The sequence below is a fragment of the Ranitomeya variabilis genome, chromosome 1, assembly GCF_051348905.1.
Source record: "Ranitomeya variabilis isolate aRanVar5 chromosome 1, aRanVar5.hap1, whole genome shotgun sequence".
Taxonomy (NCBI): domain Eukaryota; kingdom Metazoa; phylum Chordata; class Amphibia; order Anura; family Dendrobatidae; genus Ranitomeya; species Ranitomeya variabilis.
In genome coordinates, this window is record NC_135232.1 from 743,264,450 (window position 1) to 743,290,053 (window position 25,604).

The 25,604-nt window shown below is 46.3% G+C and overlaps 1 protein-coding gene across 2 annotated transcripts in view; it reads right to left on the minus strand.

Moving 5' to 3' along the window:
• Nucleotides 1–25,604, minus strand: part of SLC25A29 (solute carrier family 25 member 29) — a 44,272-nt gene that overhangs the window by 3,084 nt on the left and 15,584 nt on the right. The window contains exons 1-2 of one of the 2 annotated variants that reach the window (XM_077269663.1): nt 23,200–23,812; nt 6,104–6,147 (exon numbers count right to left, since the gene is read on the minus strand). Coding sequence is in view for 1 of the 2 variants with exons in the window: in XM_077269652.1 (XP_077125767.1) it covers nt 6,104–6,147 (44 nt within the window). In the remaining variant the exon portion in view is untranslated. Of the gene's footprint in view, nt 1–6,103; nt 6,148–23,199; nt 23,813–25,604 lie in introns of those variants that run through there. The other variant, XM_077269652.1, reaches the window with a different exon arrangement.

The window sequence follows — 25,604 nt, forward strand, 5'->3', positions numbered from 1 at the left end:
ATATCATCAGGGTTCCCTCTCCATCAGCACCACAGTGTCCTCTATAGTGGGTACCTTCCTGTCACACAAGGTGGTGGTCTGCAGGGCCAGGAATACACATGTATCCTACGGGCACTACAGAAATAAGTGGCGCTGTGAGCAGCTATAAGGCTGTTCCTTTAGTCACCGGGTCACCCAGGCTTCCTGATAGTCGCCCCCTTGTTTCTAACATTAGGATTTCCAATTAATCCACGTCATTGCTGGAAGCCTCTCCGATCTCCGGAGAAGCGCAGCTGATCATCATCTGAGCTATGAGCAACCTTGTGAAACAAAGTCATGTGGGCTGTAAGGCCGCCAGCAAAGTGCAGCTGGCTGCTGGCGCTGGAAATGAAAATAGTCACCTGCCCAAGCTTAAAATACATTGCAATGGGCTATTTAGAGGTCCTGTGGCATCCAATGGGCAGGGATATAGATGTGGCCTGCCTTACCTTTCCTCTGTTGGGAGTCGTTCACAATATATGTTTCTAGGTGGCCACCTAGTGGCCAAGATGCAAGTTACAGTCTGTCCAGGTTAAAAGGCAAAAAAAAGTGGACACTTGCGTGACACGTATGCCATGCATGACACCCCTTGCATCTTATAGCCCCGGTATCAGTGCAGGACCCCTGCATCTTATAGCCCCTAGGACGCTATGCCATGAAGTCTGCGGTGACAGTAATAATGCAGCTCTGATCATAAAATATCTTGTGAGCTGCATCTATAGAAAGTGTGACCGTATGGAGCCTGGATATCAGAACGTCCTTTCGCCTGATCAACATCACAGAATGCAGGGTCGGGAGCCAAGGACACGCACAGTTACATTTAGCTCCATGAGTAAATATCATTCCCCTTTTTAAAGAGGGTCGGTCAGCCCAAACGACAAGTATAAAATTAAGCACATCGCTGTGTGTGTGTGTGTGTGTGTGTGTGTGTGTGTGTGTGTGTGTGTGTGTGTGTGTGTGTGTGTGTGTGTGTGTGTGTGTGTGTGTGTGTGTGTGTGTGTCTTGATTCATGTCCATTCTGCAGAAACAAGAGCATAGGCGGATTACAAGGAGGGCAATCTGGGCCACCATTGGCAGAGCAGATATCCTGGCGCCAATGATTCAGAATGGCGGAGCAGCTCCTGTCACCTCTGCTGCGATGTGCCAGTGTGAAAACGTCATACACTAGCGCCGGCGCACACCACATGTACACGCTGGACACGAGGAGAAGTGGAGTGCAGCAAGTATGAGAGATATTTATACATTATATCTCATCTTGCATATAGGGAGTAATGTGGGGCTCATACTGTATGTAGGTGGCTATGTGGGGCTTATGCTGCATATAGGGGTTGTCAACATACTTAATTCTGCTCATTAAGTGATACAATGTAAAAAAAAAAGTAATATGTTAATATTAATATTGATCAGAATTACTTTCAGCCTATTTGTTCGCCATGTGATCACACTGCTGATGTCAATCTCCGGCAAGTGCTCCTGTAGTTGTGGAGCTGAAGCCACCAAAAATTGTTTGTTTGTGTGTGTGGGTCAGGGATTTATTCATTGTGTGTGGGGGAGGGGTCGGATTTATTCAACGTGTGTGGGGATTTATTCAATGTATGTGTGTGGGGCAGGGTGCATCCATTCTGCGTGGAGGGGGATGGGTTTATTCTGTGGGGGGCGAGTGGGGAGATGATGGGTGGACACAGTAGTGAAGGGAAAAGTGTGTGCTGACAGTATTGGGAGCGAGGGTGATGGGATGAACTATGGAGAACGAGGGTAATAGGATGTGTGCAGACACAGTATGGGGAGTCGGGGGGGGGGATGTGTGAGGAGGAAATATGGAGAGCGAGGGGGTAAATAAATGAGGAGACAGCATAGTTAGCTGGGGGGGGGGGACGTACATGAGGAGGGAACAAGAAATGTGTGCAGACAGTAAGAGCGTTGTGTCGGGATGTGCTGCAGAAGACCGCAGAAGATGAAGTCTGCAGAGAAGAGCTGTGGATGAGAAGAGTCATCATGGCACCTGGACAAGAAGATGAAAAGAAAGAGGCGACTCCAGAGACAACATCATCTATAAAAGGTACCTGAATGTAAGTGGGATTTTTTGGGATACTGACTAGTTCTCGTATTTTTTGTTAGAAACATAAAAGGGGTTGTCCAAGTTTGTGATAAGTCTGCAGTCCTTCTATGCGACTGCAGACTTTCTGAATTCTCACAGTGCGCACTGAGAAGTGTCAGGATTCTCTGGTGTTGGCAATTTACATACATGTGTGGTCACTTGCTGACTAATATGTGTGGCCTCACTCAATGAAAATAAATTGACTAAGGTCGGACATGTCTAGTCGGAATGTGGCCAGAAGTATACAAATCATACTTGTGCCGACAGGACAGTCCACTCTTGCCACTGGCAAGGGAGAATCCTCAAAATGGGTCGTGCATGCGCTGTGAGAATTCAGAAGCCTGCAGTCACATAGAAGGACTGCAGACTTCCATCTCAAACCTGGATGAGCCCTTCAATTATAAAAGAAAGCCTGTAGCCAATCCTAACAGCGTGTAATATCCTGTCAGGATTCAGCTCTGCAGGTTCCAGCAGTCATCACATGGACACTTCGCTCATATGCGACTTTCATACTTGTGGTCCTGTGACAACGAGCTTCTCTTCCCGCTTCTCTCAGTTTTTCACTGAACATTGAGAGAATTAGGCTGGTTTCACACTTGCGTTTCCGTGCGGTCGCCGCACACCTCAAAAATCGCCGCATGCGGACGCATCCGCATACAACGCATGTCCCTGCGTACCCAATGTTAAAGATAGGTATGCAGGCGGCAGTAGGCGGAGCTTCACGGAGGAAGCAAAGAGGAAGTACGCTGCCATCCGCAGAGCAAGCGTGAAACCAGCCTTAGGAAGAGCAGCTCGTCGGTACATGACTAAGTGTGCAAACCGCATATGTGCTGGGGGGGGGGGGGCGCGCCAAGCTGAATTCTTGCCCCGGGTGCCAGAAAACCTAGATACACCTCTGGCTGTACACAAGGGACAAATGTGCACGGCACGCCGTTACCTGTCGTTTTCCATCTACAGACAAGCTCCAGACCACCCGTGATCTCTCAGACGATTGTGTGACAAGTCACGTGATACATCGGGTACCTGGGGGAAGGGGGGTTAGAGCGCTCAGTGCACTCTGGGCGTGGCCAATTGGGTGATGGTCCCGCCTACTGCTCTTGCATAGCTCTGCCTTTGTCACTGGAAAGCTCTGACCACTTGCATTAGGTTGGCTGTCGCCCATTTAGAGGGCGGCTCTGATGGCGGCCATGTGGGACTCATCCCGTCGTGTCATTGGGAACAGTATGAATCTGGGTCAGCAGGACAAGCATGGCACTGTTCATTTACATGGTGAGGAAACAGAGGAGGATTCTGCAGCAGCGCAAGGATGCAATGCAGGTATGGAAGCTGTCGATTCACAGGATAGAAAAAAAATATATATATATTATATATTTTCCATACCTGCATTGCATATGTATATTGTTTTGCTGTTTGTTTTTTCTTTGGAGCATTATGAAGTGAGAAAAGGGGCGATAAGGACCGGGACACAATACCTCAGATTCTCTATGGGGTTAAGGTCAGGCAAGTTTGCTGGCCAATCAAGCACAGTGATACTGTTGTTTTTACACCAGGTATTGGTACCTTTGGCAGTGTGGACAGGTGCCAAGTCCTGCTGGGGAATGACATTTCCATCTCCAAAAAGCTTGTTGGCAGAGGAAAGCATGAAGTCCCCATAAAATGTTCTGGTAGACAGCTGTGCTGACTTTGGGCTTGATGAAACACAGTGGACCTACACCAGCAGATGACATGGCTCCCCAAGAATCTATAGGGTATTGTCAAGAGGAAGATGAGAGACACCAGACCCAACAATGCAGACGAGCTGAAGGCTGCTATCAAAGCAACCTGGGCTTCCATAAAGGCCCCGTCACACACAGCGACGCTGCAGCGATAGACAACGATGCTGATCGCTGCAGCGTCGCTGTGTGGTCGCTGGGGAGCTGTCACACAGACAGCTCTCTCCAGCGACCAACGATCAGGGGAACGACTTCGGCATCGTTGAAACTGTCTTCAACGATGCCGAAGTCCCCCTGCAGCACCCGGGTAACCAGGGTAAACATCGGGTTACTAAGCGCAGGGCCGCTTACCGCTTACCCTGGTTACCAAAAAAAACAAACAGTACATACTCACCATCTGATGTCCGTCAGGTCCCTTGCCGTCTGCTTCCTGCTCTGACTGAGCCGCCGTACAGTGAGAGCAGAGCACAGCGGTGACGTCACCGCTGTGCTGTACTTTCACTTTCACTTTGCGGCGCTCAGTCAGTGTGGGAAGCAGACGGCAAGGGACCTGACGGACATCAGATGGTGAGTATGTACTGTTTGGTTTTTTTTACATTTACGCTGGTAACCAGGGTAAACATCGGGTTACTAAGCGCGGCCCTGCGCTTAGTAACCCGATGTTTACCCTGGTTACCAGTGAAGACATCGCTGGATCGGTGTCACACACACCGATTCAGCGATGTCAGCGGGACCTCAGCGACCAAAAAACGGCCCAGGCCATTCCGACACGACCAGCGATCTCGCAGCAGGGGCCTGATCGTTGGTACGTGTCACACATAGCGAGATCGCTATGGAGGTCGCTGTTGCGTCACAAAACTTGTGACTCAGCAGCGATCTCGCTATGTGAGACGGGGCCTTAACACCTCCGCAGTGCCACAGACTGATCGCCTCCATGCCACACCGCATTGATGCAGTAATTTATGCAAAAGGAGCCCCGACCAAGTATTGAGTACATTTACTGAATATACAATTCAGTAGGCCAACATTTCAGATTAAAAATTTTTTTTTTGAAGCTGGTGCTATAAAGTATTCAAATTTACTGAGATAATGACTTTTGGGTTCATAATCATCACTTTTTGTATTGAACTGAAATAAATTAGCTTTTTGATTATATATACTGTATGTGTATATATATATATATATATATATATATATATATATATATATATATATATATATATATATATATACACACACACACATACATACATATATATATATATACACATACTCATACACGAAGTACAGACCAAAAGTTTGGACACACCTTCTCATTTGAAGATTTTTCTGTATTTTCATGACTATGAAAATTTTACATTCACACTGAAGTCATCAAAACTATAAATTAACACATGTGGAATTATATACTTAACAAAAAAGTGTTAAGCAACCGAAAATATGTCTTATATTCTAGGTTCTTCAAAGTAGCCACCTTTTGCTTTAATGACTGCTTTGCATATCTCTCTCTTCCCCTCCCTCACCCCACAGGGTTAAATGGTGCCATTGTGGGACTGACATATCCATCTATCATAATATTACATACATCAATCCCACAATGGCACCGCTTATTCCTGTGGCAAACAAATGTCTACAATCATCTGTCAGGTTCCTGAGGTTCAATTAGAAGCCCCATGTGATAATGCATTACTATAATCAGACCTTAAAGGGGCGTGAAACTTTCAAGTACTCCATATCCAGTTAGGTGCTGACCTGCAAGGCCACTTTTTATCATCACTGGTTACATGCTGCCTTGAAACACTAAGGGTACCGTTACACTAAACGATTGACCAACGATCACGACCAGCGATACGACCTGGCCGTGATCGTTGGTTAGTCGTTGTGTGGTCGCTGGAGAGTTGTCACACAGCGAGATCGTAACTATATCGCTGGAACGTCACGGATCGTGCAGTCGTAGCGACCAAAGTGCCACTGTGAGACGGTACCCTAACGGCACCATCCTAGAGATAGTCTACCCTATGCAGAGTACAGGATCAGCCCCGAACATTGCAAGAATAAAACGTCCTCATAGTTTACAGCGCTGGACATCTGTGCAATGCTCAAGTTCAGGCATTGTGCAAGGGTTAAAATGTCAAGAAAAATGCCACCATAGTATATCTTACATGTCTAAAAGAAAATTAATAAGTACATTTTCTCTAAAGTTAGGAAAGATGCCGATTCCCTATGCCAGTCACACCCAAGCATGCAGACACATACAATCGTACAGGTTACCCACCTTTACTGTGTCAAATGGATGTCCAACTAAAACACCAGCAGCACCTAAAAAAGTAAAATAAATTATAAATATAATAAAAATCTAAAAGCATGAAACATTCCCAGTGCTAACGTTACATCCATTGGTCACATGATGAGATTTTCCAATACCTATGGTGCTGAAAGGGCTCTAGGATAGCGATATTACTACGTGCAGGTTTGCGGTGATGTTTTATTAAGTGCATATTCTCAGATAATCCCTTCCTCGATTTATATTCCTTAGATAGCAAGGTCCTGTTGCTTATTGACCTCTGATTGCCCTCTGCACGGATACTTTACCTTCATCAGTTGTTCATGTAATTGCTGGTCATGGTCATACAAGGTTTATCCCTGTACCCTGTAACTTCCTCTTCTGCCGATAGGTTGAGTAAAGCCGGATTAAGAATAAAGCACTCGCTACACAGAAAATCAAGTCACATGCAGAACAGTCTAAACTGAAAACCTCCCAGATCCTCCGGCAATAAATTGATATAATTGTTGCCCAGAAGGTCTTACAACATTGACCAGCTCCAATGATCATGTTGATCCTATAACTAGACACAGCCGCCCTGAAGAACCACTTGGTGCCACTTTTCTTCCTGGATAATATAACACCACCAAAAAAAAAAAAAAAAAAAATTTTGCCCATCACCCCCATCCAGGTACAGACTGGGGCTGAAATTCAGCCCTGGCATTTGAAATCACACAGACCCATGTTGTCCTCGTCCCCATGAACCAGATGGGATATATTACTAATATTACCCTGGATGGAGGAAAGCAAGATTTACTACAAGACCAATATGTCTAATGATTCCTGCAGCCTGCTGGGGTAAGTCATACCTCCCAACCATCCCGGATCCAGCGGGACTGTCCCGATTTTGACAGTCAGCCCCGCGATCCCGGGCGGGACATTAGTTCTGCCACACTGGTTGGGAGGTGTGTATATCACCTGGTCAGCTCCCTGAGCCCCTGCACCCGCAGAGCAGCATATTGGCTGCTCTGTGCGCACAGGACCTGTGATGAAGTCACAGGATGGGAGGAGTCAGGGGGTCACATGATCGGGAGGACCTCCATGTACAGGACTCTGCTGGTTGTCATGGCGCTGGAGGAAGGTAAGCGTATGTGTGAGGTCAGGAGGTGTTTACAGTGTGGATGTAGCATAGCCGTGTGTGTAAGAGGTGTACGGAGTGGAGCAGCGTGTGAAAGGTGTATGGAGCAGAGTCGTGTGTGTAAGACGTGTACGGAGCGGAGCCACGTGTGTACGAGGTGTACAAAGCAGAGCCACGTGTGTACGAGGTGTGCGGAGCAGAGCCATGTGTGTACAAGGTATACGGAGTGGAGCAGCATGTGCAATGTGTATGGAGCGGAGCCGTGTGTACGAGGTGTATGGAGCGGAGCGGTGTGTGTATGAGGTGTACGGAGTGGAGCTGTGTATGAGGTGTACGGAGTGGAACCGTGTGTATGAGGTGTACGGAGTGGAGCCGTGTGTGTATGAGGTGTACGGAGTGGAGCCGTGTGTATACGAGGTGTATGGAGCGGAGCTGTGTGTGTACGAGGTGTACGGAGCGGTGTATATATACATACACACATACATACATTACATACACTGTGTGTGTTTTAAATAAGTATATATATATACACGTTCGCATTTATTTCTGCTGGTTCCAGTGCAGTCAGACTTGCAGCCAAGTGGCAACTAGTGTCCTCTTATGTCAGTGAATAGAACACTACAGACATGGCTGACACTTTAGTTGGCACATGACAGCAAATGTGCAAAGCGCCTCCTCGTTGTTATGTGATACTAGATGGTGGCCTGATTCTAATGCATCGGGTATTCTAGAATATGTATGTATGTATGTAGCGCTTAGCACAGCCACGTAGTATATAATACAGACAGCCACATAGTATATAGGACAGCCACATAGTATATAGCACAGCCCACGCAACACAGACAGCCACGTAACAGACAACCACGTAGTATATAGCACAGCCCACGTAATATAACACAGCCCACGCAGTATATAGCAGTGTGGGCACCATATACCTGTTAAAATTAAAAAAAAAAAAAAAAAATAAAAAAAAAAAAAAATGGATAGATACTCACCCTCCGGCATCCACCGAAGCTGTCCCGATGCGTGCAATGCTGCCACCAGCTTCTGTTTCCAGTGATGCATTGCAAAATTACCCAGATGACTTAGCGGACACGCGAGACCGCTAAGTCATCTGGGTAATTTCGCAATGCATCACTGGGAACGGAAGCTGGCGGCAGCATCGCGCGCATTGATGGACTTCGGAAGGTGAGAATAGCACAATTTTTTTTTTTTTTAACATATCTTTTTACTATTGATGCTACATAGGCAACATCAATAGTAAAAAGTTGGACCGGGATGGGGCGACACACTGGCGCTGACTGGAGGGGAGTAGGGAGGGGCCAATTCACGGCCGGACTAAGCTTGTCGCTGATTGGTCACAGCCGGCTGTGACCAATTGGCGACGCGGGATTTCCGTTACGGGAGGGAGAGAGGGAGAGATTACATAACCACGATATGTCTGGTAACTGCTCTACATATACTGTACAAACATACTCACATATACCGTACATACATACAGATACACATAAATACAGTATATGCAAACACATACATATACCATACATACACACAGATATTCCGTCATACATACACACATACCGTACATACACATACACCTTACATGCATACACACATATCCCGTACATACATAGATACACACTGTACATACACATACCGTACATACACATAGTTATATACACATTGTATACACATACTCTACATACATATACCATACATACACACAAATACACATACAGTATATCGTACATACATACACATACCGTACAAACATATACCGTGCATACACACAGATACACACATATACCGAACATACAGATACACATATATGTACCGTACATACACACATACTGTATGCACATGCACATAAACATACATATATACATACAAATTTATTGCACATACACAGATACACACATGTACTGTACATGCATACACACACAGCCATACAAATATACCATACATACACACATATACCGTACACACATACACAGATACACACACAGGTAGAAACATACACATAGATACACAATGCAAATACTTTTCTGCCCAATGTATTCACATCGATTTTTCTGGCTAACATGGAACCACAATACAATTTGTTATTGTACATCACAGATGCACACATACATACACATACAAATACTAATCTGTGATATCAGCTCACAGTGATCAGATGAGCCCTGGAGGAGGTCAGTTCAGCTGGAGAGGGCTGCAGAACTCACTGTGGGGCAGGGGGCACAGCAGACAGGACTGATATCAGCCCCCCTGGAGGGGCTGTGCTGTCCCTTGCAGTGAGCTCCTTCCCCATCTCTTCACAGTGAGATGCTGCTGGGAACAGAACAGAGGAGGGAGCAGAAGACACAATGTAAGTCCTGCTCTTCCTCCACTGCTGTCCCTGTGTGCTGTGCTGCGGGGCCCCTGACTGTAGTTGAGCACTCACCATTGGGATGCGCCATGCAGCAGGACAGATGGCAGCCGGTGAGCACTCTCCTCAGTCTAGTGAGGAAAGCGTTCATTGGCCAGCGTCTCTCCCTGCATGACATGCCCCCTTTTTGATCTCCTGCACTTCGCGCCCGCTCTCTCCCCAGCACCCGGTGTTCCATGATTACAGGAGGGAGAGAGAGGGGCCCGATCCTGCACGATAACGGGCCTGCCTGCAGGGGCCCCCCTCCACCTCTGGGCCCTGGAGCAGTGCCATCAGCAGTATGTCCAACCCTGGCTGGGGGCCCCTAGGGCAGCGGGGGCCCTAGCAGCTGCCTAGTCTGCCTGCCCCTAACGCCGGCCCTGGGAAAATGTACATGATTTCAATGGAAAAAAAAAAAAAAAAAAATGTATGAAAAACCGGATTCGGAGGCCGGATTCATAATTTCACATCTCAGTTTCATATGTTTTTCACCGGATCCGTCGCTGTGCGTTTTTTGCCGGACAGAAAAAAAACAAACAAATAAAAAAACAACTTTCCTCTGTATGTCTTCTCCGTCCGCCGGAAAGTTTCTTTTGACGTATCTGGCAAAAAACGGATGAAATGTGTGGCCATCAGGCGCAATCCGGTGCCAATACAACTCTAATGAGAAAAAAAAAAACATCCGTTTTTCAAAATTCGCCAGATTATGCCTGAAGGCAAAAACCTGATGTGCGAAAGTAGCCTAACTATCCACATATCTATCTATCTCATTCCATCTGTCTATCTATGTGTGTAATGGAGTGTGGGTTGGCAAATGTAAAAAAGAGGAGGTTGGACAAGACATGACAAATCTTTTTTTTTGTTCAATAATACATCTTTATTTAGCTTTCAAAAACGCATAAAAAAACCGCAAAAAAACGCATCAAAACCGCGCAAAAAACGCATCTGCGTCTTCTGTCAAGAGCTACGGATTTAGTGCAGAAAAATCTGCAGGCAAATCTGCAACGTGTGCACATACCTATAGGGGTATAACATGAGGGGAATGTCTACAATGTTACAAATCCTCAATCCCTGGCCTTGTCATTTGCAGACTTGGTCATCCATGATCTTCCCAACTTTCATTTACTGTGAGTGGAAAGAGATCTTGGAGGACAGATAAGCCCCTTTTACCCCTTTCTGATGGATGAGACATGTGCAATAAGCATTATAGGTTTACATGAGTAAACTTGGCAGTGTTGACTCCACAGCACAGGACAATGTGAAGGAAGCTGAAAGATAGAGATCAAAGTCTAATCCAGTGTAAGTCATTTAGGCCATGTGCACACGTTCAGTATTTTCCGCGTTTTTTTCGCGTTTTTTCGCTATAAAAACACGAAAAAAACGCTTACATATGCCCCCCATTATTTTCAGTGTATTCCGCATTTTTTGTGCAAATGTAGCCTTTTTTTCCCGTGAAAAAATCGCATCACGGAAAAAAAAGCAACATGTTCATTAAAATGCGGAATTGCAGGGGATTCCGCACACCTAGGAGTCCATTGATCTGCTTACTTCCCGCACGGGGCTATGCACACCATGCGGGAAGTAAGCAGATTATGTGCGGTTGGTACCCAGGGTGGAGGAGAGGAGACTCTCCTCCACGGACTGGGCACCATATAATTGGTCAAAAAAAAAAAAAGAATTAAAATAAAAAATAGTCCTATACTCACCTTCGATGTCTTCCCGCCTCTCCACTGCACGCTGTCGCTTCGGTTCCTGTAGCTGGTGTGCGGTGAAGGACCTGCCGATGACGTCGCCGTCTTGTGATTGGTCGAGACCGGTCACGTGACCGCGACGTCATGGAAGGTCCTGCGCGCACACACCATCTATACGGAACGGACGCCGCTGAGGAGATCAGCTGTCTGCAGGTGAGTATAAGCATTTTTTTTATTATTTTTAAACATTCTATCTTTTACTATAGATGCTGCAAAAGCAGCATCTATAGTAAAAAGTTGGTCACACTTGTCATACGCTATGTTTGACAAGTGTGACCAACCTGTCAGTCAGTTTTCCAAGCGATGCTACAGATCGCTTGGAAAACTTTAGCATTCTGCAAGCTAATTACGCTTGCAGAATGCTAAAAAAAACGCAAAAAAAAAAAAATGCGGATTTCTTGCAGAAAATTTCCGGTTTTCTTCAGGAAATTTCTGCAAGAAATCCGGACGTGTGCACATACCCTTAGAGTGAACCTACCCTATAGACATAGTATGGAGGGTCCATCAGACACCCTATCCAAGCATAAAACCCTAAACAATCATTAACCTGTCCAATCAAACATGGACCCCTCCACCCAAGACCTATCAGAACATTGCTTGTTCATCTTCACCAATGATGGTTTGTCCTTAGCCAAGAAATCTCCAAACTGGAGAAGGTCAAGAAGCTTTACAGGACCCTTGGAGACATTGAGCACACAACCACTACCAATAGGACTATACTAATCAAGCAAGTGTTGGCACAACCACCTGAGGATCAAATACTCTCAAATCTAACATCCAACTGATGTGGGTTTTATATGATTCTTTCAAGAGTGTAGGAGTTAAAGGGAACCTGTCACCCCCCCCCCAGGCGTTTGAAACTAAAAGAGCCACCTTGTGCAGCAGTAATGCTGCATTCTGACAAGGTGGCTCTTTTAGTTATTGGTGCTGTAGCTGCAGAAATAATCAGTTTTGTAATTTGTTCTAGATACCTTTTCTTCAATCCTGGAGGCAGGCCTTTCCCCCCTGCTGCAGAGGCCACACAGCCGTCACTCATGTCTTCTTGGCGCCGGGCGCCGCCTCCTCAGCGCTGTTTTGAAATCAGCCGGCGCCTGCGCTCTTTTGTCATGCCTTGGGCAGGCGCAGTGAGCGCTGCCCGTCCTCATATGCAGTCTAGCTGACGGCACCTGTGCGGCCGCCCTGCCTGGGAATCCCAGCCCCATAGTGTGAATAAATCAGAAGACACTGCGGGGCTGGGAAACATTTGATCCCTTGCTGATTTTGTAAGTTTGCCCACTGTCAAAAGACATGAACAATCTATGGTTTTAAGGGTAGGTTAATTTTAACATTGAGAGTGATTTTGTGGATTTTATTTTTGACATGTCCAAAGAAGCAAGAAAAACAGCAGCAACACTCCAAATGTTGATGTTGGTGAAAAAACAACCTTAGTCCTTTATTGCATCTGGACCCGTGGAAGCGCTTATTGCGCGAAACGGCCGTCGTCCTGTTTCATTTGCCTGCATAATCTGCACTTGTTTACCTGCAATACCTTGTCCATGATTTTTTTATAATGCAATAAAGGACTAAGGTTGTTTTTTCACGAACATTTGGAGTGCCGCTGCCGTTTTTCTTGCTTCTTTGGACTTTTCATGCACTGTTTTCACAGCAAGCACCTCCAGCAAGGTGAAGGTTTCTGGAAGGTGTCCGTGATTCAGAGTTTATTCATCCTTTAACAGCGAGTACAAAGAGTGGTTTTCTCAGTGCCATTCATATTTTTTCTTATTGACTTGTTTATTATTGATATTCTCATTGTATAAATTATATACATTTAGTTGCATTTTGCAGTGAGAAATAAGTATTTGATCCCCTACCAATCATTAAGAGTTCTGGCTCCTACAGACCAGTTAGACGCTCCTAATCAACTCGTTGCCTTCATTAAAGACAGCTGCCTTGCATAGTCAATATATATATATATATATATATATATATATATATATATATATATATATACACACACACACACACATACACATACACACACTCCTGTCTGCAGACTCAATCAATCAGTCAGACTATAACCTCTACAACGTGGGCAAGACCGAAGAGCTTTCAATTCAAAGGATATCAGGGACAAGACCTGCACAAAGCTGGAATGGGCTGCAAAACCATAAAAGTAAAACGCTGGGTGAGAAGGAGACAACTGTTGGTGCAATAGTTAGAAAATGGAAGAAGTACAAAATGACTGTCAATCGACAATGATCTGGGGCACCATGCAAATTCTCACCACGTGGGGTATCCTTGATCAGGAGAAAGGTGAGAGATCAGCCTAAAACTACACGGGGAAACTTGTTAATAATCTCAAGGCAGCTGTGACCTCAGTCACCAAGAAAACCATTGGTAATACATTAAGCCGTAAAGGTTTAAAATCCTGCAGTGCCCTCAAGGTCCCTCTGCTTAAGAAGGCACATGTGATGTCGCGTCTAAAGTCTGCCAATGAACACCTGGATGATTCTGTGAGTGATTGGGAGAAGGTGCTGTGGTCAGATGAGACCACTCTTAAGCATTAACTCAACTCGCTGTGTTTGGAGGAAGAGAAATGCTGCCTAGGACCTAAAGAATACAGTCCTCACTGTCAAGCAAGGAGGTGGAAACATTATGTTTTGGGGGTGTTTCTCTGCTAAAGGCACAGGACTACTTCACAACATCAATGGGAGAATGGATGGAGCAATGTGCTGTAAAATCTTGAGTGACAAACTCCTTCCAGGACATTAAAGATGGGTCGTGGCTGGGTCTTCCAGCAAGACAGTGACCCAAAACATGCAGCCAAGGCAACAAAGGAGTGGCTCAAAAAGAAGCACATTAAGATCATGGAGTGGCCTAGCCAGTCTCCAAACCTTAATCCAAATTTATGGAGGGAGTTGAAGCTCTGAGTTGCGAAGAGACAGACTCAAAATCTTAATGATTTAGAGATGATCTTCAAAGAGGAGTAGACCAAAATTCCTCCTGACATGGGCGCAAACCTCATCATCAACTACAAAAAAGTCTGCTGTGCTTGCCAACAAGGGTTTTGCCACCAAGTATTAAGTCTTGTTTGCCAGAGGAATCAAATACTTATTTCTCACTGCAAAATGCAAATAAATGTATATAATTTATACAATATGATTTTCTGGATTTTATTTTTGATATTCTCTCAATGTTAAAATTAACCTACCCTTAAAAATAGAATTAGACTTACCGGTAATTCAGTTTCTAGGAACCTTCCACGACAGCATAGGAGGTTGTCTCCAGACCCTAATGGGGGACAGGAAGCACAAAGAGGTTCAAAGGCCCTCCCGCCATCCACTTACCAGTGATTTATAATGGACACCATAGCGCCGGTTACCTTTAAACTCCCAGGAATTTAACCAAGGAACATAGGGAGGGAAATGGTGCTGTCGTGGAAGTTTCCTAGAAGCCGAATTACCGGTAAGTCTAATTCTATTTTCTCTATTCACCTTCCTGGCAGCATAGGAGTACCATCACCTAATTCTGCACTTGGGAAGGGGGGGGGGGGGGGTCGATAATAGCCTGGAGAATTTTCCGGCCAAAAGGCTAGATCCCTATTGGACATTAAGTCCAACCTATAATGTTTAGTAAAGGTATAAATTGATGACCATGTGGCAGCTCTGCAAATCTGCAGATGCACCAGCTCTCAGCCCAGGAGGTTGAGGTAGATCTTGTAGAATGAGCCCTGACACCACTTGGGGGGGGTGTCATGTTTTGGGCTAGATATGACTCGGAGATAGCCCTTTTAATCCAGTTTGGTATAGTACTGTTCGCCACATTCCTTCCCTTATTCCGTCCTGATGAATGAAAAAATAGGTTTGAATCGATTCTCCATTAATTAGTCTGTTCTAGGTAGTTTAAAATCTTCCTCTTTGATTTTTGGGATTCTGAGAAACGGAGGGGAGAACAATATTTTGTGAATATTGAAAATCAGACAGACAACTCTGGGTAGAAAGGATCGGTCGAGACGAAGGACTAAACAATCATCTTGGATTGTTAAATAGGGTTCTCTTTTGGATAGAGCCTGTAATTCCCCTATTCGTCTTGCTGTGGTGATAGCCACTAGAAAAGCTGTTTTACAGGAGAGCAACTGAGAGGTGCAGCGGTCTAAGAGTTCAAATGGTGGCTGAGCAAGTCCCCTGAGGAATATATTTAAATCCCATGAGGGAATAATATGCTGTTTTCTAGGGGGATCGTCTAAGGGCCGACACCATGAATCTTTTAAGCCAACGGTGGTTGGCTAAATTCTGATTGAACACTGAACTCAGCAGAGACCTGAGCAGAGAACTGAACCTTTAAAGGTACTAGGCCCAAGTCCCAGCTCTAGTCCCTTCTGCAAGAAATCCAAGATTTGTGAGATGTTGTGGTGAAGAGGGTCTGGTGTATTAGGTATGCACCAAGAGGAGAATCTTTTCCATACTTTATTGTAAATTGCATTGGTGACTGGCTTTCTAGACATCTGCAAGGTAGTAATTACTTTTTCCGAGAGGCCCTTTTGCATGCAGCACCTGGGCTTCAGCAGCCAAGCAGCTAACCTCAACTTCTGGGGATCTGGATGATACAGAGGACCCTTAGAAAGAAGGTCTGTATCTGCAGGTAAGTGAAATGGGCCGTCCACCTGAAGGTCAGTCACTAGGTTGGACCAGCTCCTTTTGGGCCACATTGGAGCCACCAGGATGGTCAGGACCAGATCCTCACGAATTTTATGAAGAGTTTTTGCTAACATCGGGATTGGAGGGAATGCTTAAGCCTGATGAAAGTTCCACTGTTGAACAAATGAGTCTACCCCTTTTGATCAGTCTCTGGGATTCAGGGAGAATTAGAGTTGTGTTTTCTGACTCGATGCAAACAGATCGATTTGTGGTAGGCCCCACCTTGCTACCAGCATACGGAAGACTAATTCAAACTCCATTCTCCTGGTTGTATGTCTTGCTGACTTAGGTAGTCTGCCTGAAGGTTAGAGGACCCCTTCAGATGAACCGCTGTCAGGGAGAGGAGAGGTCTCTCAGCCCAGTAAAATATTCGGCTTGATGTTTTGTTTTTTTTTAAACTGTCGAATTTTGTGCTCCCCTGATGCTTGAGGTGAGCTACAGTGGTGATATTGTCCAAATATATCTTTATATCTTGACATGATGACCTGTGATCCTGTTGCTTGCTGCAAGAAGGGTTTCCTCTACTGCCTTCAGCTCTCTGAAATTGGATGACCTGGCGCTAGTCTCTGGACTCCAGAGCCCTTGAAAGTGGGTGTGTAGTACTACATCTCCCCACCCCCTCTTGCTGGCATCGGGTGTTGCCGTAATTAAGGGAGACTGACCAGGCTAGACCTTTTTGGAGATTTCTGTGATTTAACCACCAAGCCAGAGATGATTTCACCCTGCCCCGTGTGCGGACCTTCCTGTTTAGAGAGCAGGGGAGTCCGCTCCAGTTCCCTAGAATATGGGCCTGCAAGGCCCTGGAGTGGGCCTGAGCCCAAGGTACGGACTGAATACAGGCAGTCATGGAGCCCAGGAATGACATTGTCACTCGGAGGGTAGGAGACCTTGTTTCCTGAACTCGGATATTTTGGATATCAGACTTAGGAGTGACCCTAGACTCTGGGAAGCAGATGTCTATCCTTCCTGAGGATCATCATCTAAGAACCTTCTTGTTGTGGAAGGTTGGAGTTTTGATTTTTCTAGGTTCGGGATCCATCCTAGGGACTGCATGATGTCCAGTGACTTCTTTACATGAATTCTGAGTACCTGGGAAGACTGAGCTATGATTAGTAGATCGTCTAAGTATAGTACGATACAGATGCCCTGCCCCCGGATGTAGGCTATGGTCTCTGACAATTTTTGAGAATACCCTTGGTGCTGAGGAGATGACGAAAGGGAGCACGTTGTACTGGTAATGCTTCACCTGCTGGTTTTGAAGAATGGCAAACCTTAAATACCTCCTGTGCCGAGGGTGAATAGGGACATGAAAGTAAGCATCTTTCAAGTTGATGGTGGCCATCACAAAATGGGGTCCTATCAGCGGAATTGCTGATTTCACCGACTCCATCTTGAACCTTCTGTAGCACACATGCCGATTGAGACCCTTCTGGTTTATGATGATCCGTTCATCCCCTGAAGGTTTCCTTACAATGAAGATGTGGGAGTAATGACCTTCTCCCCGCTCTTTTGCTGGCACAGGGGAAATTACATTTCAACTGAGCAATTTCTGGAGACCCGGTATCAAGAGGTCTTGAGCTCCACTGGACGGTAGGGAGGTGACTCAGACTCTTGGGGGGGGGCTCGAACTCTAGGAGGAGGCCCTCTCTGATGAAATTGAGGACCCACTGGCGGTTGGAAATCGCCAGCCACTGATTAACTAAAATCTTGAGAGCTTCCCTTCCACGGCGTTGAAGTCATTATTTATCCTGATACTGCTGCTGGGGAACAAGGATGTTTCTGCTTTTCCCCTTAGTGTAGCTCCATCTTCCCGTCTTTCCCTTGCCTCTGGCTTGAGAGGTCTGAGGCATAGACGGACGAGAAAAAAAAAAAAAAAAAAAAAAAAAAAAAAAAAAAAACTTTCTTAGCAGGTTTCTGCTCTGGAAGGGTTTTTGTTTTTGTCTGTCGCCTTTAACATATCATCAAGAGCAGGCCCGAAGACATACTCTCCTTTAAAGGGGATGGAGCATAGCTTAATTTTTGACATAACATCTCCGCTCCACATTTTAAGCCACAAGGTTTTCCTGGTAGAGTTTGACTGGACCATGGATCTGGCAGCTATAAGAACTGATTCCGTTGAGGCATCAGCTAGAAATCCAGCTGAATTTTTCAGGAACTGAAGGGAATCGAACAATTCCCCTCTTGATATGTGACTTTCCAATAGGTCCATCTATCTACAGAGGGATCTAGCCACACATGTAGCGGCTATATTAGTTTTGAGAAAAGAGGAGGAGGCGTCCCAGGATTTTTTCAGGAGACTCGCCACTTTTCTATCCATAGGGTCCTTTAGCTGCGTGGAGTCCTTGAAGGTGGAGAGCAGTATTCTTCCCGAAGGGATGATCAGACGTTTTTCCAGACACTTCCATTCTTGAGAGATCATGTTTACGATGTTCTCACGAACCAGGCACCCCATTTGCCCCTCTGCATTCAAGCCCCCAAACATCTGATCTTGTACTGTTTGGGGAACCTGTTCCTCCTCAAGGCCCATAGTATTACGGACCTCAGTTATTAATTCCTCCATGTACTCCGTAGGGAAGTAGTATTTCCTAGCTTCTGTGCTGTGAGATGAAGATTCTTCCCATCTCCCCGAGGCCGAGCTGTAAGAGCCCTCAGAATCTGAATCAGAGTCCTCAACCTGCAGCTTCCTTTTCTTAGGGAGAGCTAGTCCCAGAGAAGGAGTAGGAGGGGGTGCAAAGGTAGCTAAGGAGGACTGGACCTCCTGCTTCACTAGGGTACAGATTACTTCTAGGAGCGAGGGATATTCGGCCCTAACCACCCTGTCCATACACTCCTGACATAACTTCTTTTCCCCATCGGGATGGAAGTTTCTTAGAGCAGAGGGCATGCTTAAGAATTTTCCTTGCCAGTTTTTGTGGCTAGATGCTAGATTTGTCTCCATATGGAAGAGGGGGAGAGTAGTACCACTAAGGGAACCCACTAATACAAATAAAAAAAAAAAAAAAAAAGAACACACACAACACAGAACCCGGATTAGGACCCCCCCCATTTCCAGTACTTATTGGGACAGAGCTGGGATCTGCAGAAGCAGTGCCGGAGGCAAAAGCACCCTCCGTAGTGTAGGAAATAAGCCTTACTTGAGGGTGTCTTCTGGTAGGTTTATATAAGATTAAACCCTGCCCTCAGCGCCACAATCATTCCCCCTCCCTGGGTCCAGGTCAGGCTTCCACTGACTTCCGCGTGCTGTCCACACCGTTCGGAGGTCCAGAGGCCGAAGGGGGCCGAAATCCGGAAGTACATGCGTTCCAGTGGTGGAACGCAAGACCCGTAAGTAACACGTGCCCTTTGATGACATCACTTCCAGTTCACCGAATAAGACTGGAGAGCTCAGGGAGGTCTCTGACATGGGGGTCCCCGGCCCGCTTTACCCTCACAGGGGGCAGGAGGGCCGGGGAGGGTCCCAGAATCCACATGAGGGGAGCAGAACGGGACTCTGCTTCCCTCCGACCACCACTGCCCGGCTATACAAATACCAGGTAACTGCAGTCGCCGGCCACGCAGCATACCAGAACCTCTCCATGCCCCATGGGGACAGGAAAGACACTGGCAAGTGGATGGAGGGAGGGCCTTTTAACCTCTGTGCTTCCTGTCCCCCATTAGAGTGTGGAGACAATCTCCTATGCTGTCGTGGAAGGTGACTAGAGAAATTATAGACTGTTCATGTCTTTGTCAGTGGGCAAACTTACAAAATCAGCAAGGGATCAAATACTTATTTCCCCCACTGTATCTCTGCACCCTGTGAGGCTAGAACGGATTCAAGACCCTGGAAGGCACTCTGTCCGGTCCAGAGATCTCAGAAATATACATGATGCATGGCCTAGGACATATCGTATCTCCATTACTTCTTATGGAGTTGTAGCGCCCCCACTGTCGCAGGGCCGAGGGGTACCCGGTACCGGGCCTCTGAGTCTCTGCTCTGGGGTTGTCACGGTGGCTAGACCCAGTCCGTGACCCTGCTGAGGGGCGCACAATGAAAAGGTGATGGTATGGTGCTGATGTTATGGTGCGGTGTAGTGCCGGTCGCGGTCAATAACGAGGACACCAGGTTGCAGTCTCTTTACCTCTTTACTGAAGGCTTCTGAGTCCTCAATCCGGAATACGGTTAACCGGGCTGCGCAAGTCAGGCCGGTCCGATGGCACCTCCAGAGTTCCCTTTGCAGGTGGAAATCTGTGCCTACCTTCCTGCGCTTGTGTTGTGGTCCTCCCCTGCTGTGCTTACGGGATAGTACCCCACAACTGTTGTGTCTGTTTCTCGCGTTCCCTCACAACTGTTCTCCCTCTACGTCCCCCTGATCTTACGGTTAGGACACACCCGCATGACGGGGAGGCTCGGAGCTCTTCCGGGACTCCAGCGTCGCCCCACTCCTGTTGTTACCCCCCTGTGTCTTCCTGGGTCTGGGTGAGACAGCCCGCCTGTAACTGACTGTCCTGCCGTAGGTTTGAAGTTTGGCTTGGAGCTCTATACTTCCTCGGCGTTCCTGCCACCGGTTATGCGCCTCAATAGGATGTTGCCTCGTCTTACAGCACGACTCCTACTGGTATTCTCCTTGTTGCGTTGATCTCGTTTCTCACTCAGCACAATAAACCTCGCTTCTTGTCCTTTCTTGGGGTACCGCCGCTATATCGTGCAGGCGCGGTCCCGTAACGTTCTCTCTGGTTGCTAGGCCTCTGTCAGGATCCCACCCCTGACAGGGACCTCTCTGAATCTTCCCCTACAACACCCTCTGCCACAAGGTGTTGCCTGGTTCCAACCCAGTCAGCTTTCTTTCTAACTTCCTGCCTAACCCCCAGTTTTACCAGATTGTGAGGAGTGGCCTACTAAATAGAACCCTTAGCTCCCCCTGGAGGCCAGACTGTGAAATGTATTGGTGTCTGTGATACCTGGTCAGATGAACTCCTTCAGTGCCATCAGACATACCATAGCCCCCCTTAGCGGCGGAGCCACAGTACTGCAACGACCAGGACTCTGGGGCGCTGCAGAATCATAGCTGACAAGCAGTTTTGACTGCATGGTCTTCACATGGCAAGTCGCCTTTTGTTCTGTTCTGAGCTGGTTAAGGTTCGAGATCTGTTACTCAGCCCTTTGGCTCTCCATTGCCCCCTGCTGCTTGGTGTTGTTACACCATGCTGCTTGTTAACGGGGGTTTATAATAACATCCCAAATAGGACACAAATTATTGACATGGAATTATATCTCCAATATTCCTCACACTGCCGATTACATTTTATCCCAAGTACATTTTCCCATTAATATTAATTCAGAATCAAACGCGTTGAGAAAAACATGAGAGTGGAAATTGATCCGGCTGAATCGGAGATGCTATTTTTACACCATGATACCTTGTAAACGGAAAAAAGTCGTGACTGCCAGACTACGTGGGGTATCAATGACATTAACCGTGAGGGCGCTAGACGGTGTGACAATATCAGTGCTGCGGGTGAAAAACATCAGACGTAGCAAGATTACAAAACTGACATTATGTATAGAAAAACTACAACCCCCAGCATGGCAAGCCAAGCATACCATTCCAACATGCTCTGTACATATAGAGCACCCTGTCTCCCAACATAACCACCGGATGTGGCCTAACCAGGGTCAGAAAGGGCCCTAATATCCCTACCACTACCCACTGCACATACGAGTAATTGTTTTATTCCACCTGTCGGTGAAGGTAACCCATCATTGCTCATCTGTATGTTCCATCTTTATCATGAGATCTACTCTGGGCACATCATGAAATGTTAGTTTACCCTACAAGATCTAGAATTCAGAGAAGGTGCAGGCACAGACATTACACTGCGACCTTAACTACACCCGAAGCAGAAATAGGCACGTGGCGCAGATTCCATATGTCATCTGACATGTAGCCAGGAGATACCATTGGTCTCTTCAGGGGTGTGAGCGACACGCAAGTCCCAGGGATCTCCTCCACATTTATGCCCGGGACCAGCAGAGCGTAAACAAACGGGTTCTGCAAGTCATGAGCTCAACATTGGAAAACAGGCTGACATTTATATGTTAATGGAGATTTGTCCTGGGAAAATGCTCAAAACAAACGATCAGTGTGGAAAACCACAAATAGCAGGAATGTCCTGGGGCCAAACAGCCGGACAATAGACCAGTGCTCCTATACTATAGAGGTCTGGCCATTATAAAGGGGGGGGGGGGGGGGGGAGGAGAACTGCATGTTCTCAACTAGGTATTGCAATACCCATGCATCTGCAACATGGCAGTCCTGGGGATTTGCAGAAGGATTACATTTTTGGAGCCCACAGTGGAGACTGGGGGTCCCTGGTTGTGAGGCTACTATTGACCACCACTGATACAACATTGGTGTCAACCATTGTGTTGAGAATCCAACTTCATCTACAGATGCTTCATACCGCTTGTCTGATAGATTTTCTAGAATTTTTCAGTGAGCTACAGATCTACATCATTGTGTTTGTAACGAAGACAGTCCCCCCCCCCCCCCCCAAAAAAAAAAAGGCAATTTACAAAGTGCTAATCTGGGGGGCCAAGTCAGACCGTCCACTACATGTAACTGACAAGCCAAGCCAAGATTGAACAGAACTCCCTCCATGAATAAGACTCTGCAACCAAAGCTCACACAACTTTATCATTAGTGCTCGGTGGGCATATGAGGCCTACTACAAATTTGGAAATTCTCCATGCGCTGTCTCCAGTACTTTTACGTCCCACATGGGCAGAGCAAGACCATTAAACATAAGACACGTTTACAGGCTTTTTTAGCCAGACATTCTGTGTACAGGACCCGGGGGGGGGGGGGGGAATTCACATGACCCCCTGGCTACACTCGTCATCGTCAGCATTTCATTAGATACCGGAACGCACGTAATCCACAAATGACTCCATAACATTGTCAAAGCTAAATACCAAGAATTATCAAACAAAAAGTAGCTCCATTTAAATGTGGCTGACCAAAAAGACACCAATGAACTACAAAATGCAATGAAGGAAAAAAAACAAAGACAAAACAAACAAAAAAATGCAATTTAGTTAATTGGGGCATTAGTGCAGGAGGAAATCTGCAGCACCAAAAAATGCACCAGATACACACCGTGGGAATTTAGCCTTAGAGTTGTGTCTGCTAGACGCCGGCGCAGAGTTTTCCCAGGTGAAACGACTTCAGGAAAATGCAGAGGGTCATTCTGTGAGACGTTACCGGCAGCAATGTTGTCGTTCTTGCGGTGACTATCACTGGCGTCTTCATTCTTCACAGTATAAAGTATGAACGCGTCACATCTCACGGCTCCAGGGTTTCCGGACCTTGAAGCTGTTAATGACCGGTCGTGTGCACAGAGGTGTGGATTTCACAGTCGTCATCCATGTTCCTTTTACTTTTGTAGGTGGATTTTTGGGTGAAATTCAACTTAAAGACGTGATGTGCACGTGGCCTTGGGGTTGGGGTGAGATCTTCATGTGGAGTTTTTGACTCCTGTTTTCCAATTACCTAGAAGACTCTCCCCACCCCACTACATAGGCAGACAAGCCCCTAATATATGGAGCTTGTGGGGGATTCACCATCTTCTTCCAGCAAACAAAAATAAATGGAGCCAAGCCTACTGGAAAGGATCAAGAACTCACTGACCAAGAGAGAAGACCGACCCTCCAGTGTACAAGGAGGATACTGGGTAACGTCTGTTCAGGTCATATCGCGGTAGACTTTCCACAATCTGGCGATCTCCACTTTCCAGCAGCCGCTTCCTCCACGTCACTGGAATCGCACGCAGATTATAGGTCATCTTCCATTTACATACTTGCATTACCTGTTCTGTTTTTCCTTAATCTTTTGCCTGATGACTCGTCTTGCACAATTTTTGCTTAAGGCAGTTTGTGTTCAAGTTTCCAACCTCTCATCTGCTGCAAGAGTAAATGAATGCGGCTCCTGTCTATCCACAGCCATTAGCTCTATAGAGAGGGGAGGGACGATTACACAGGGCAGTCAGCCACTGAGTGGGAAGGAGAGGACACTGTTCATTAAATAAGGGCTGATACAAAAGGACAAGGCCATGTTATCTCTAGAGACAAAAAGATCACTTGACCCCATAACAAATCATAGCTACTTTTAGTAAAAAAGAAAATCCCGATCAGAAGAAGTCACATTTACGACGATTACCCCATAGCTGCTGGCAATCATTTCACCCAGCTCTCCAGTGAGGATCACAGAACCCCATGTAGGGGGCCATTCTGAACCCTATAAAGACATGTTGTCGCCTACGTCAGCTCAGCTGGTATTGGAGCTTCCGGGTCCCTGGGCTGATCTACACTTCAGCTGAATGTGTGTTGTCCGAGGACACATCCAGCCGAATTTGGCAATGGGGTCCCCATCCCTAATGCAAATATCTTTAAAAGGGCCCTCACCTAAGATGTATAAAACTGGCCTATTGTCTGGCAGACCCTCAAGTCTAGATTTCTCCTTCATGCGATGAACACAGGAAATTATTTTTCCCTTTTGCAAAGGGAAGTTATATTCAGAGTGTCATCCTGCATCTCTGCCGCTCCGACATCTGCTCCCCAATATACAGTAAGGGCTCATTCAGACTTCAGGTTCCCATGATTAGCACTCCATCCTATTTTTCTCCATGGGATCCTTCACATGTCGGTTATATTTGCAAACCAAATAGTCTGCACCAAAACAAGACTTGTTTGATTTTGATCCGACTCATGGACCAAACTTTTCAATGACTGATAGGAGAAGCTTCAGAAAATAGAATTAGTCTTACCGGTAATTCGGTTTCTAGGAACCTTCCACGACAGCAGCATAGGAGGATGTCTCCCCGCCCTAATGGGGGACAGGAGACACAAAGAGGTTAAATACCCTCCCCTTCCTGCAACCACCATTGTTTTTTCTGGACACAGTAGCATGTATAATTACCACTCAAGTGCAGGAACAATTCAATAGGGATCATCAATAGGGAGGGAAAATAGTGCTGTCGTGGAAGGTTCCTAGAAACCGAATTACCGGTAAGACTAATTCTAATTTTCTCTAGTCACCTTCCACGAAAGCAGCATAGGAGTAGTACCAACAATTTAATTTCTTAGGGAGGGACAACAGCCTACAGAACTCTTCTGCCGAATGTTAAATCCATGTTAAGTCTAGTCTGTAGTGCCTGGTGAACGTATGAACCGAAGACCAGGTGGCGGCTCTGCATATCTGCTCCGCAGATGCGTCTCCTCTCTCTGCCCATGATGTTGACACTGAACGAGTAGAGTGGGCCTTTAATGATGGAGGAGATAGATTCTGAGATGAGTATGCGAGAGATATGGCTTGCTTGATCCAATTGGCGATTGCATTTTTTGCCACCTTCTTGCCCCTGTTCCTTCCCGAGTGTTGGATAAATAAATTCTGATCAATCCTCCAACTCTCGGTCTGCTGAAGGTAATAAAGAACCACCCTTTGGACATCCAGGGTGTGGAAGGACTCTTCCTTACTGTTGGAAGGATTTGGGCAGAATGAGGGCA